Source organism: Mytilus californianus, unplaced genomic scaffold (assembly GCF_021869535.1).
Source record: "Mytilus californianus isolate M0D057914Y unplaced genomic scaffold, xbMytCali1.0.p SCAF_28, whole genome shotgun sequence".
NCBI classification, from domain to species: domain Eukaryota; kingdom Metazoa; phylum Mollusca; class Bivalvia; order Mytilida; family Mytilidae; genus Mytilus; species Mytilus californianus.
The window spans coordinates 1798629-1814877 of NW_026262677.1; the positions used below are offsets into that span (position 1 = coordinate 1798629).

At 32.3% G+C, this 16249-nt stretch overlaps 1 protein-coding gene across 1 annotated transcript; it reads right to left on the bottom strand.

The window, feature by feature from the left end:
* Positions 1–8150: 8150 nt before the first annotated feature.
* On the bottom strand, positions 8151–14275 carry LOC127732812 (uncharacterized). Its single transcript, XM_052241980.1, has 4 exons — positions 13757–14275; positions 13056–13114; positions 12467–12643; positions 8151–9787 (listed from the first exon to the last, which is right to left on the bottom strand). The coding sequence occupies exons 1-4, from the start codon at positions 13777–13779 to the stop codon at positions 8931–8933; spliced, it is 1116 nt and encodes a 371-aa protein (XP_052097940.1). The 5' UTR covers positions 13780–14275; the 3' UTR covers positions 8151–8930.
* Between the last annotated feature and the right edge of the window lie 1974 nt (positions 14276–16249).

Consider the following 16249-nt stretch of genomic DNA (forward strand, 5'->3'; position numbering starts at 1 on the left):
GATTTTTGATTGTTACATCTGCTATTGGTATGTTTATACAAGAACTTGGAAGAAAGAATGGACATAAGCTGTCATTATCCTTTTACTTCACGTTCTGATATATAGATGAGGTTCTCTCGCTAAATAATTCAAAGTTTGGTGACTATGTTGAACGCAGCCATCACATCGAACTCCAATTAAAGAATACAACATATACAGTTAATAGATATAGGAAGATGTGGTATGAGTGCCAATGAGACAACTCTCCATCCAAGTAACAATTTATAAAAGTAAACCATTATAGGTCAAGGTACAGCCTTCAACACGGAGCACTGGCTCACACCGAACAGCAAGCTATAAAGGGCTCCAAAAAATTACTAGTGTAAAACCATTCAAACGGGAAAACCAACGGTCTAATCTATATAAAAACGAGAAACGAGAAACACGTATGAACTACATAAACAGACGACAACTACTGTACATCAGATTCCTGACTTAGGACAGGTGCAAACATTTGCAGCGGGTTTTAACATTTTAATGGTACCAAACCTTCTCCCTTTTCTGAAACAATAGTATAACATCACAACATAGAAAGACACACTATAAAATATCAATTGGAAGGCTTAACTCAATCAAAAAACGTAAATGAACACACAATGAACGAATAAATTTGATCTGAGATACCTGAATGCAAAAACATAGTTAATAAAAATTATAAGGGATACATAATTAAGGTCAAAAGTAAATAAACAGGTTTAAACAAAGTTAAAGTATGATACCACTGTGAAATATTAAACAATTTTTAGAAAATCATCACGTTTGAAAAAACCTGCGTCATATTATACACAGGTCAATGAAAATAATTTTGTTGTTAAGTATACGTCTTCTTCTGTGTGTATAAAATCTTCCGTTTAGGAATACCAAGAAATTTCTTTAATATCAATAAAACTAAGCTAACACTTGGTACATATGGGGTGAATATCGACAATAAAACTATACAATTAGTGCTAGATAAAACTTTCTGTACAGGTGCAAAAACAGTAGTTAAGGAGAAATAAAATAATTTTGATGTTCATAGTACGAAGAAGTGAAAATTTGTAGTAATTCTAAATAATCAATTCTGGTATATAGACAAGATCCATGTAAACATTAAATAACAAAAAAGCATTACAAATAGTATCAACAGGTCAAATTAACAGGAAAGTACGATTTGAGAGTACTTGCAGTTACTGACAGCTAGTTAAAAGCCAAAACAATTAATAATAAAAAATCAAGCATCAGAGACTCAAATCAACTAAAACACATCCCAGGGATTTAGTATTTTAACGTCATGAACAGTCAAAGACGACATGACTTGTGCAATGCCAAAAATAAATGTATCGACAGGTAGTAGGATAGTTAGGAGTGACTTCTTTATAGATAAAAATGAACGTGTGTGTGTCTCTATACATCCCGTTTGAAAAGAAAATACAAATTTAGTTATGTTTTAATTTGCTAATGACAAAATCGTTATTAGTGCCAATGTAAACTATATTCAGAGATCTAATTACAACATTGGTACGATAACCTTTACAAATAAGTTTGTTTAAAGGTTCGATGAGTTTACACAGATCACATAGTGATTTCCGCGCTTTAAGTACAATATTACCATAAAATTTAGGATGTGAAATACCATTTCTAATAAGTTTTCTACAGGTAAAGCCAAATTTACTAATCAAATCTTTGTATCTATGAAAGAATTTAGTAAAAGTTTTAAGTAATTTATGGTAACGAAATCCCTGAATTAATAATTTACCAGTGATGCATTGATTACGTTCGTTAAAATCTATGACATCACTACACACACGGGCATACCGAACGAGTTTGGATATATTAACACCGTATGATGGAGCCAAAGGCACATCGCCGTCTAAAAATGGAAAATTAACAGAAGGGAATGAAAAATCGTCTCTTTTGTCGTAAATTTTAGTATGGAGTTTCCCTTTAGAAATTGAAATGTCTAAATCTAGAAAAGGACAACTGCTGCTGTTTATGTTACATTTAGTTAAAGTAAGTTCTTTTGGGTAAATTTCGGTAGCATATTCAGAGAACTAAGGATTATTTAACGAAAAAATATCATCCACATAACGGTAGGTATTGTTGAATGTATCAACCAAATGTAACAATGATGTGTCTTTACTGAGTTTGGTCATAAACTGAGATTCATAGCAATACAGGAATAAATCTGCTATTAAAGGGGCACAGTTAGTGCCCATAGGAATACCTACTACCTGACGATACACTTTATCGCCTAGATGTTATCTAGGAGAAAATTTAAAGCTTCAATCATATTATCACATTTCCAGTAAGTGTATCTAGCATACTTTCCTTTTTCGTTACAGAAAAAGGCTGTAAACGAGTTACAGCAAATACATTTACAATGAGATTTTTCGAAAGACCATTTTATTAAATATGAAAACTTTTTCTTTATTAGATTGTGTGGAAGTGTAGTGTAGAGAGTAGAAAAATCATAACTGTCAACAGAATTAAAAGGACCATCAAAAGCATGTATTTTATCTAAAACCTCTAAAGAATTTTTAACACTCCAAAAAAAATTAGTACCATTATTTTCATAAGCTTTATTACAAAAGTTAATAACCAGTTCTTTGATAGTAGTAAGGGAGGTAGTAAGAAGCACTAAAAAAGTAGTAGTAGAACACGTACTAGATGCGGAGATGAAACGGAATTTAAATGGTTTTTGGTGTAATTTCGGTAACCAGTATATGGTAGAGACTTTCAAATGTTCGGAAGAGGCTTTAAGCTGGTAGTGGCAGTGATATGTTTGTTAACGATTTGACTCTCAGTGGTGCGTACGGACCTGAATGTAGAGGAATTGATAATTTCGTTTTGAAGAACTTCCGTGTAGTATATGCATCATACCACCACTATATTATTGGCTGTCTTGTCTGCCGGTACGAACACAAACCGCTCTGCGAGTACTTGGAGTTTATTTTTTATTCTAGAAATGGGAATATCATGGACCCTATTATCAATTTCAGAATTGTTTTCAAAATGAGATATTCGAATATTAACAGTATTCATAATTTTATTCAAATAACTGTCTAGATATTTTTATCAGATTTTTCACGTTTGCACCAATTTTTACAGTAGGCAGACATGGCGTCTAAATCTGCTTCATATATCGAATTACCTGTAGAACTTCGCTGATTGAGGATCGGTTGGGACCAAATCTTCACGACAAAAAAGATAATTTCAGCTTTCCAATTGTCAACTTTCCATATCTATGTAGCTATATTCAAGCAGTTTTGAACTTGAAACCATCACATACCATCACTTTTGGGATAAATAAGATGTATTTTTTTGGGATAAATAAGATGTATTCTTTTGGGATAAATTAAATGTATTCTTATTCTTAATTTAACGGAGACATTTTGTCATGAAGTTAATAATCTCAAATTTGTAAACTTAAAACAGTATGTCAAAATCTAGTACTTGTATTTCAATTCTAAAATAATATGTAACTACGGTGGGAAAACTGGAAATAGATAGGAAATACATAAACTCACTTTTTCCTGGTAACCAACATTGACAAACATTAGCGTGGGCATTGCATTGAAGTATGTCATAATGATGGCATCTTGTCTCTTTACATTCTGACTTGAAATGACAACAATATTCACCACTCACTACAATAATTAAACGTCTTCAAGTAAATGATCTCCTGTTTGTAATACATTTTTAATTCAATTTAGTCAAGCAATATAACAAATTAGCCTGGGTGATATACAATTATTTAAGAAGGTGCTGACATTTTCAAACCGAGATATCCTGCATGCTTATGTTCTGTCAACAATCATAACCTAGTGATTGTTGAGCAATTTTTCCGTTGTGATTCTATTTGTATAATGCATTTATGTGTTTTTGAATATTGAAGAGTTGTTTGACACCGCATCCGTGTTACTAATGACTGATGGTACGCGGTAAGAATGCATTGGCTGGTTTTGTTCCGTTATCTTATATGATTTTGATCTCATGAATTTGTCGTGCTACCGATTGTCTATTTTGATTTTTTGAAAATGTGCGCCAACATTCGTTTTTGTCTTTTTGATAGCTTTATTTAAACAACAAGTTTGTTTAATATTATTTTGTATTTGTTTTTGACGACACATTTGCATTTGTAACCTTTGGTTGATCAGTTTTTAGCAGACAAGTGCGCATTCCTATGATGATATCCATAGTATTATTGGGAATTTCAAGGAAGCGCTTTGGAAGCACCACATGTATAAAACATGTAATTTTACATCACTTCCTGTGTAAATCTTGATAGAAGGCTTTTTCTTACTAGGTACCATTTGAATCAAGACTCCTTGGTGGTTCTCGAATCAAAACCGTTTGGATGCCACATCAAATACCAATGTGATGAGTATAGAAAACAAAAGTCAAAATCATTGTGACAAATCATAGTACATCTATGCATGGAGAAGATTTTTTTTATTGACATTCAACTTACAAAAAGTGACCACATCGATGATATTTCATGTCAGCACAGAAATGCTAACAGCTGGGCTGACGATACACACAGGGACGTAACGCTTAGTTTTGGAATTTGATATGTTTTTAAAAAATTGGATTTTGCTGCTTTTCGGCGTTCTGCCACTCAGTTTTCAAAATAAATAGAACACAAACCAATGTAGAATTTTATCGCCAAATCGGCCTTCAGTCTGTTTAAAAGTTGTTGCTTTTGAACATCCGTTCAAGCAGACCGATAAGTAGATATATCCGCAAAATAGGAAGAACACAATGAGTTCTGTATTTCATTCGATTATTAAAAAGTAATACTTACCAACAATGACAAAAAAAAAACAAACAAAAAAACAGGAATACTTTATACATTTGTGTGCGTGTGAATACACAGCCGGTTAACATGTTATAATATCATTTGTCTACAATCTGATTGTATTTGTTTTATCTTATGTCTTGACCCCTTGTCTAAATTTTAACAGTGTGTAGGCTAGAGGAACAAATCAATCTTAGTTACGATATTCAGACTGTTTAATAAATGACCCGTACACGTTTAGTACATGGGGGTATATTGTAAATGAAAGCATTGTAACCCTAGAGAGACAAATTTAGTATCCATTCATTTGAACGAATGATAAGGAATAAATTTCAAATGTAATAAAGAAAGTTATTGTCTCTAAATTTTCCTTTGACAAAAGTATCATGATCAAGTATTTTGTATATTATTTTTTGATCTTTTTAACTCTAGTCATCATCAATCGAATTTCTATTCAATCTTTTGTTGTAAACAATCGAAACCTCAGCCAATCGCAAAAGCAAGCTGAAAGCAAATTGCAAAGATATTATTTAGATACAATCCGCCTGAAGACTTATCCTCTAAAATATCATTTTGGCAGATAGTACTTCATGAGATTTACATTTTACTATACTGCAGCCTAAAATAAACTTGTAGTACTACTTAGTCTACTTAAAAAAAATTACTTTATGTAATAATATTTTACTTTTTGCCCAAACAGGCAACGTGAAAAAAGTAAAAGGATTTCTGCATGTTCATATCAGTATATAAATTTTATGATCTTATTGTAATACTACATATACAAGAAGTTATGTGTTAAAGGAGATTTTTTTATGTTCCAATCGGAATACAGTTTTTTCTTGAATATACTGAATCATGTAAGCTAAACACCAGAAACAAAGAAAATCAAACATACAAAAGGCTTTATAGCATTAAACGAAAAGGTCCAAACAGTTCAGAAAACGTCATATAAGGTCAACATTTCCTTTTTTTTAATTTAAGTGATTTGGAACTATAGCATAATTACATCATTTATACACTAGAAATTGAAATACAATTCGTAATATTTGAAACATTATCAACAAAATGATTATTTGTTGAAGATTGCCATGGATATTTATCGTAGCAACAATCCTAATTTCTGTCCACGTAAGTGACGTCGCAAAAAAAAAATAGATTAATCACTTCTTTTCGTTTTTTTTTACAAATACAAATATACTAATGGTGTCTTTAGTGAAAGAGAGGCGTAGGATACCAAAGAAACATTCAAACACATAAGTCGAAAATAACTGACAACGCCATGGATAAAAAGGAAAAACACAAACAGACAAACAACAGTACACAAAACACAAAATAGAAAACCAAAGAATGAGCAACACGATCCCAATCAAATACTCGGTGATCTCAGGTGTATCGAAAAAGTAAGCAGATCTTGCTTCACATGGGGTACGTGTCGTGTTGCTCATGTTAGTACAAGCCCGGTGATAAGTAAAACTTGGTAGGTCACATTTGGTGAAAAAGGAACGGGATTGTAGTAACGACAATTGTCACATATCAGTTGTCATCTGTGAAACGGATATTCCATACTCTTGATGGCGTCCGTAAAATTTACGAAGGGATGATTGCAACTTCACCACTCGGAACTCTTGGTCTGAAAGCTTCCTTGTGAGCAGCATCCCCCTATCAAGAAAATCATGATAGAAAATACAAGCCCTGGAATATCGTATCAACTTGGGAGATATGTACTACATATGCAGGCCCTACTAGAATATTGCAACATAGAAATGAAACGTTAACAGTTGGGAAATATGGATTCCACCACTGCAACAAGTGTGTTACGATATTTATTCACTCGAGACAGTTAAATTTTAATATTTAAAACGCGAGGCTTGCCGAGCTTTTTAAATAAATAAATTTTTACTGTTGAGAGTGGAGAACTATCGTAATACACGAGTTATAGTGGTGGAATTTGTTTCTCTTATGATTTTTATCCTTCCTTTTCAAAAATTTACAGAAAGTTGTGTTCTTTATATGTGACGTCATCAGACATGGTCGCCTTTTTTCATGACGTCACAATAGGAAATTTAGAAGAAACCAAGAAAATTTGACGTCATAATTTAATTTTGACCAATCATTTACCTAGAACTGATAGTTCACTAGTGAGGAGAAAAATTTTTCTCACACCGATCAAGAAATGTGAAAATAGCACAACAATAAGAGAAGCTGTAATAATTTCCTTATGTCGTAAAGTTTTGTTTTCAACCGACAATCATTGTCAATTTCTAGATGTAAATAGATATAAGAAGATGTGGTATGAGTGCCAATGAGACAACTGTAAGTCAAGATATGAGGCAGACTTAACTGTATCTGTTGTATCCTTTATCTCAAGTTCGAAGAGGTATATGCGTTCAACATAGTCACCAAATTTTGAATCATTTAGTGAGAGAACATCATCTATATAGCGGAGAGGGAAGTTAAAGGATACTGCTAACTTCTTTTCTTTTTTCCTAGAAGTTCCTGTATGAAGTCAGCCTCATATGAATAAACGAACAAGTCGACAAGAAGAGGGGCATAGTTGGTTTCTTAGTGAATGCCGATTATATTTTGAAAAACACGTCCTCCAAACGTTACAAATATGTTGTCCATCAATCAATCAAGCAGCTTTATAATGTTAGTTTCAGAGATTTTTTTGTTTGAAAAAGAGTGGTTTTTTACAAAGTACGACTTCCGTTTTTTTCATGGTTTTTATGTATGTGGGCGTCGGTTTAGATTTCGCGAGAAGTAATATAATGATTCGTGTAATTGTTTTAGTCAAACGTAATGAAGAAACTAAGGAACATTTTCAACCCTTCTGTTTCCAATTCTGTGCCTGCTGTTGTTTAGATGTTAAGCCTTTCAAGGTTAAGGATTTATTTGGAGAGACTGGTAAGGATTTTGCGCCCTGAATTGATATATCATTTTCTATTGTTTTATATACAACAGTTATTTTTATGTGTTTACAGCAATGTTTAGATAGGAGTATCGGAACTGCAAAATTACGTATAGGAAAAAGGCTTGAGTACAGAACATGGAACAAATAACATTGAATAAGCATACTCCAAACAAAATGAAGGAACAAAGACAAACACTATCTAATCTCAGACACATGTAAGAATTCAAACAATAGACCGAAAGCATCCCAGCAACTGCCTTGATTATGAGCAACTACAAAAGTGTTCCCTTGATATATTGTTTACTTCCATGAGTTTTGTTTTGTCGTGTGCATTCACCCCTTATCCTTTATATACAAATATGTAGTATAAGTGAACAAAATTTCATTAAACCAATTGAGTAATATGAGGTAAAATGTCTGTACAATCTTTATTGAGAATTGTTATCATCCAGAAAGATAAACTATACAATTCATAACAGAAAGTCGAAATTTGTTTGATTTTCTGTTCAGAATACAATAAGAAACAACAGTTTGTCTTATTTAAAAATCTAAGCATTTCAAGATAAAAAAATATCGTTAGAATCATGTCCGGCACTCATTGTTTGGAAAGGTACATTAACATGTATTTTTGTCTGTTGTGGAATCCCTTTAACATTTTAATCGAAACTGTTCTTAACAGAGGTTTGATGGGAAAATCAGGCAGTATTGCCAAAAAAAAACCCAAAAAAAACTCAATACTTGGAGTATTCTTAAATGTCATTATTCCTTTTAAATCTAAAAATATGGACATAATCAAGCAAAAATGCTGTGGACATCTAAATATCACAGGTGTACCTTCAAATCAGTTAATAAGGACATACATGATTACTTTAAAAAAGGTATGGTATTTAACCTGTATGAATGATAATATAATTTACTAATTTTATGCAAAATATCATTATAAATTATAAAAGATAACATTTTCGGGATGAAATTGAAGCAAAAAGCTCCCACAATTATTGGAACAGAGCCAATCATATGAAAAAAAGTTACTGCAACAATGACTAATTGTCTTATTCATCGAATTCAACTATTAAAACTTCACATTCTTATATAATTCGATGGTGCGTTAAATTATCTCCTGTTTTGGTTTGAATGAACGAAAATAGTGCAGAAATAGTTTAGTGAATTGTCCTGATTTATAAGAATTTATTCCATGTGCCTTTAAGCCTCTTCGTTTTTGATTTGGAACTTTTCAATAGAATCATCTTTCGTCATATCTAAATTCTTCGAAACTGTATCAGATGATACAACCATGACATATTTGTGCTCATGTGTATCAATGTCCGAAGTAAGATCTTGATGAGGACATGGAAAACTAACTCCTATTCCTTTAGTACATTGATCTGACAACGAGGAACCCGATCCGTCTGAACTCCAAAGGACAGATTTATATTCATGTAAATCTCTGTCAGAAACCATTGGTTGATATGGATTTAAATAACCGGATTCCATCGTTTGTGTATCTGACTCCGATGAGTCGGAATCATCGGTTTTATGAGTAGAAGAATATTCATGAATATCTGCTGAATGAATGATTGGTTGATACGGATTAAGATAGCTAGATCTTTCCCGTATCACATCTGACTTTGATGAAGTAGATTCGTGATCACTTATGGGTTGATTATTTGACGCTGATGATTCTGATTTACTGTCATTTGAGGTATTAGTATTTGCATCTTCATCAGCAGGTTGATACGGCGTAAGATAGTTGTTGCTGTCAGGCTGAACATAACTGCCATTAGAATCGGTAATTGACACATTGTTTTCCCTAAGGTTTACAATGTTATCTTTCATATTTGATTCATCTATTTCTTCATATTGTCCCTCAATTTCGTCAAGAGGAATTTCCCGTTGTGGATTGTCTGTTATATCAATCCTTCGTCTATTGTCCGTGTGGTATCTCTTAACATTTCCATAAATCTGTTTATACCGGTGCTTGCATACACTGCACATTAGTATAAAGAATACAAATGTACCGCCACCGATTGAATAGATAATTATTTCTCTGTTATTCAAACCTGCAAATATTCACAATTAAAACAGTTACCGACTTAAATCGTTAAATTCATTATGTATGCGTTGAGGAGCAAATGTGGAAAAATAAACTTGATAAAACTTTGAAGGCATCAACATCAGGAATGGATATACTGATCTCAATCAGTAAACGTGCATGACCTATAATGGTTTACTGACCTATAATGGTTTACTTTTATAAATTTTGACTTGGATGGAGAGTTGTCTCATTGGCACTCATACCACATCTTCTTATATCTATGAAACAATTAGAATAAAGGTAGAATCTCCTTTTCAACAAAAAATAGACATGCTAAATATGCTAATGTCAACTCTAGTTTATATCGCACATATTGTGAATGACAGATTTTTTTAATTTGATAAGCAGCGACTAAAAAGGACTATTGGTAAAAGAAGTCAATCGGTACTGATATTATTTAAACCATGAAAAATCATCTTTTCAAATTTAGGAAATTATTAAAAAGAAGATACCACTTCCTTGAAATGCCTGTACTAAGTCAGGAATATTACAGTTGTTTTCTATTCGTTTGAAATGTTTCAGGTTTTGATTTTGCCATTTGATAAGGGACTTTGTGTTTCGGGTTTGCCTTTGAGTTCGGTATTTTTGTTATTTTACTTTTTTCTCCATCAGGCGTAGTTGACGTTAGGTGACTTTTAAAATCATTTTTTGTCCCGTATGGTCATTTAGCTCCTCATTTGTTCTGCCACTAATTAGAGAGGTGGGTTAATTTCCCCGCAATTAGTTTCACACCACGGACATTCTCAATTATTCTTTTAATCCTTATCTGAATTCACATTATAATAACGCAAAAGGCTCACTAAAGAATTTTAACAATATTATGGTTACATAAAAAGGTCGCCTTATTATGAGTGCTTTGAGATAGCAAGAAACTGCAATTTTGATAGATTTTGTCAAACTTTAAGCAAAATAATATAAAAAAGGACATCGTTTATCAAAACCACAGTTTTTGGAGGTTGATGGTTTGTTTGATTAAATTAATTTTGTTTATTGTCAAGTCAGGAATATAACAGTTGTTTTCCATTCGTTTGATGTGTTTGAGCTTTTGATTTTGCCATTTGATCAGAGACTTTCCGTTTTGAATTTTCATTGGAGTTTGATATTTTTGTTACTTTACTTTTTGTTGCAAAATTTAACAAAATCTTCGAAATTTTGAATTGGAATGTCATGATAATAATATATTGCATTTTGACCTTATTGAGATATTTTAAAATCCAAAGTATATAATACTGACTCTTTAATGTTCAATGAACCATGCAAATAAATCAAATACAAGGTATATTTGTCCTACTCCTTTTGGTGGGTCCATATGCAATTTTATAAAAGTATATCAAAATACTTAAATAATTAAGGACCTGCAAGACAAAAAAGGATCTGAAAGTATAGATAAAATTCAATTAAGATTAACCTAAGAAAAAAGGAACCTTAGTTTTCCTAATGATTTCTTTAAAAAATTACAAATCATGTTAGTGCCGTTACATTGACTTATAAACCGATGATATCCCCGATGACTAGCAGTCCATCAGCAGTATTAACCCATGTTATTGAGGGATGATGGTTGATATATCATAGTCACATTCACAACTTGTTCTCATCTTCAGGTGATTAAGAACTAATTATATCAAATAATAATTGTCTGTTGTTGAAGATTGTATGTTGGCATTTAAGTTTTATTAATATGGGTTGCTGACTCATTGAGTCAAAATCTGATTATAAATTAACTGATACCATGTAAGATATAATCATGATACAATATTTCTTTATTGAGGAAACCACAAATGTCCGGAAAGATTTAACAGTCGAGAGTAATACACCAGCCCCTTTTGTTTTATTCGAATGTTACAGTTGACACTTTGGTAGACGAAAAATCTATTGGACAAACGTAATTATACGCCTGGTATCTGTTGACCTTTTAGTATCTATAGGTTTATACCACTATTGGTATACGTTTCATCCATATCCGAGTGTATCACAAGACTAGTTTTCAGCCCCTCGCTGCTAACATGGAATATCAGATACATGGTCATATTTTGTAAAATTCTTCTTACAATTTACATTTGTAATCATTACTTTGTTTGTACCGCAATAATAAGAGCCCATGGTAATAATTAATATTTTGCACACTTTTGAAACAGTATTCAATGATCTTCATTTTCAAAAATGATTCCGACTTAGAACTGTTTGATTCGATTGGTACTGAAAAGTTCTTATGAAAAAAAATCTGTTCTTGTAAGGATATAACAAGTTATATGGTTTGCTACTGACCTCCTAAAGATCCACATAGGGTTAGTAAAATCCATAGGGGGTGAAGCCGAAGGACGAATCCCCTATGGATTTTACTAACCCTCTATCGTCTGCAGGGGGTCTGCGGTGAACTGTATAACGAATTTATCGCACACAGGACTTTTCTTGCTAAGCTATATATAAAAAAAACAATGACATACAAAAACATTAATCGATGATGTCATCATTAATAGTATACGTTTGGGTTTAGGAGGAGGCATGAGGGATTTATGGATTTTTGAGATAATAAGGTCTACTGATATGCGCACGTAAACGAGGAGAAGGTACCTACAACATTCGGTTCAAGAGGTTTGTGTGAATACTAAGATCACTAACCTTTTTTTTTGCATTTTGCACTTACCCAGATCGTTCGCTTTAGGCTTTACAGTAGTGCTTTGTAATCTTCTTGTACTGGTTATAGGCGTGGAGGTTTTTTCGCTGATGGTATATAATCTTATGGTAGGAGACAAAAGTGTAGTAAGCCAGTTGTCATTGTATTCTCTAGATGTAGGCGTATTTGTCAGTGGTATGGTAGATTCTGCAATGACATTTATCCATTTAACAGCCTAACATTGAAACCAAACAACAGCAATGAATGAGTTTTTATGATTACATTATTTCCCCAATAAATAGCAAATGGTACTTATCGTATATATTGTGTGCCTTCCATAGATAATGTGGAAATCATGTTTTTACATACTATTCTAAATATGGGCATTCCAATTCAGATTTCGATTTTTTAATTTCTATTCCTTTCATTCAAGTATTGCCTCTCTTCAAATCAATGCAGCTTAAATGGATATTTAAACAAGCTATTCAATATGCAATGCATACAGGACTGTAAGAATAGTGATAAAAGGCAAAATATAGCAATCATATAATTAACGATATTATAACATATGAAGTAGGAAACAAATTATTCATCATCACAGTTATATATAATTAAATACCGGTTTTCTCTACTGTCCAGTTTTGTTCACGATTGATACATCCTTCAATGTGATTACATCTACCAACATAAAATTTGATTTAATTCATTTTTTTCTTTGAACTAGATTTGCAGACTTTATTTGGATGTATACATTGTATTGTGATCTATATATCTAATAAAGGAACAAAACTATTTAACTAAAGCAGCAATAAGTTGCACATACTATCAGTTCTTATATGAATTGTGCATTTTGGGATATTGAAAATTATCTAGAAGTCAAAATGTTCAGACAGGATTGTCGTTTTCCTTGAAAGATTTAATTCCAGTCGGGGAGAACATTAACAGTACTTGGAAACGGAGAATTGTTTCAAGCGATAAAGACATGCATTAGGCAGACCCAACGCATTTAAAATTCATGTAGATAGCATATACGCATTTATGCACTATAAATATTGTAATGTAATCATAATAAATCGTTGGATAAATTGCATACTCTTCCAAATTTTATCGTTTGAAACTAAAACATGTTCTTATAGTATTAAAGTGTACTAAGATCAAAATCACATACCCACACTCACTCTTATTTAAATATGTCGGTCTAGCATCCACTGCCTATTTCGATCAAACACGAATACAAGAGAAAATATTATTAAAAAAAATTGGGTCTATTTTGTTAATAAAAAAAGAATTGTAAAAACAATTAATTACTAATCAATATACTTAGTTATGTTACAGTCACACATCCTGAGACATTCTTTTCCGAAGAATCCTTTTGGGCAAGGACTGCAAAGACTTCCATCTAGCGATTCAAAACCATTCGCACATTCTGTTTAAACTCAACAGGATGAATTTGATACACCATTTTTTTCCATAAGTATTTACGAAAAAATATGATTATAAAACAATGTATACTAATCACGCTACAACAGCAAGTAAAACTTTAAGACATGGATATTAAACAACAGATGGAACTCATAAAACTAATCAGGTTGCTTGAAAATATACTGTGAGGACAGCAATTTATGTACACTTTACAACTAATGTTCAAAATGTTCTGTTGAGGAAAAGACTTTGTTTACAGTCATAAACAGTCAGAGAAAAACATGACATTGTGCAATGCCAAGATACAGGTATCGACAGATTGTAGATCCATGAATGTGTATATGTATATAACAATAATATTTAGTTTGCTTTTAATTTACTGATAACAAAATCAATATTAGTACCAATAAAAACAATATTTAATGATCTAATTACAGTGTTGAATTGGTAACCATTTAGAATAAGTTTATTTAAAGGATCGATAAGTTTACGAGGATCGTTTCTAAATTTCCGGGCACGGTAAACAATATTGCCTTAAAAATGAGGATGTGCAATCCCGTTTGAAATAAGTTTTCTATAGGTACAACCAAACTTCAAAACCAAATCTTTATATCTGTGGAAGAATTAAGTAAAGGTTTTAAGTAATTTGTGGTCACAAAATCCCTGGCTTAATAATTTACCAGTAATACATAGATTACGTTCGTTAAAATCAAAAACGTCACAACAGACACGGAGATAGCGAACGAGTTGTGAACTATTAACACCGTGAGATGGTGCCAAAGGAACATCACCATCCAAAAAGGGAAAATTAACAATAGGGAACGAAAAAGCGTCCCTTTTGTCGTAAATTTTAGTGTGGAGTTTCCCGTGTAAAACCGAAATATCTAAATCTAGGAAAGGACAGTTGTTACCGTTTAAATTTGATTTATTCTAGTAAGTTCCTCTGTGTAAATTTCGGCAGTATATTGAGAAAATTCTGGATTATTCAACGAAAAAATATAATCAAGATAACGGTAAGTGTTGTTGAATTTATCAATTAAATGCAATTTAGACGGGTCTTTACTGAGTTTGGTCATAAACTGTGATTCATAACAGTACAAAAACAAGTCTGCTATTAAAGGGGCGCAATTAGTGCCCATAGGAATACCTACAACCTGTCGATAAATTTTGCTGCCGAAACGTACACAAATATTATCAAGGAGAAAATTAACAGCTTCAATCATCTCATCAACCCTCCAGTAAGTATATCTAGCATATTTACCTTTCTCATTAAGGAAGAAGGCTTTAAATGAGTTGCAGCAAATATATTTGCATTCAGATTTACCAAACGACCATTTAATTAAATAGTCAAATTTTTGTTTGATAAGATTGTGTGGAAGTGTAGTGTAAAGTGTAGAAAAGTCAAAACTGTCAACAGAATCAAAAGGACCATCAAAAGCACGTAATTTATCAAAAACATCCAAAGAATTTTTTACACTCCAAAAATAGTTAATTCCACTATTTTCATATATTTTATAACAATAGTTTATGAAAAGTTCTTTGAAAGTAGTTAAGGAACTTGTTAAAAGCACTGAAAGATTAGTTGTAGAACACTTACAAGAGGTCGAGATGAAACGATATTTTACTGTTTTTTTGTGTAGTTTAGGTAACCAATACATAGTAGGGACCTTCAAATGTTCAGAAAAAGCCTTAAGCTATGATGTGGTTATGATATGTTTGTTAACTATATGACTCTGTGGGGCGCATGGACTTGAATGTAGATGAATTTAAAATTTCATTCTTAAGAACGTCCGTGTAGTATTTACGGCATACCACCACCACATTGTTGGCTGCTTTGTCGGCCGGTACAAACACAAACCGCTTTGAAAGTTCTTGAAGTTTATTTCTTATTCTGGAAATAGGCGTATTATGTACTCTATTATTTACTTCTAAATTATTTTCAAAATGTGATATTCTATTATCTACCACATTCTTACATTTATTAAAATAAGAATCAAGAGATTTTTTATCAGATTTTTCCCGTTTACACCAATTTTTACAAAACGAGGAAAGAGCATCTCTGGTGACCTGACGACACTGTTTCCAATCTATTTTAGATGGAGGACGATATTTTGATCCTTTTTTCAAAAAAATTTATACCTCTCTGTCCTTGACGATATTGAGGTCCCCCGTAATAACATGGCCATAGGGAACATGTCTAAACTTCGACGATTCACAGTTTCAAGTTAAAGGAGTATTATTTTCTACATTGACGTCTGATGTTACCGGCGTATAATTAAAAATTAAACTTCTGCTGGGTTTTTTGTATGTGTATGAAATAATAGGTGGTTCTGTGTTATCAAAATAGGGAGGTATGAAGTTTTGAACGGTAGAGTCATTAAATATACTAGA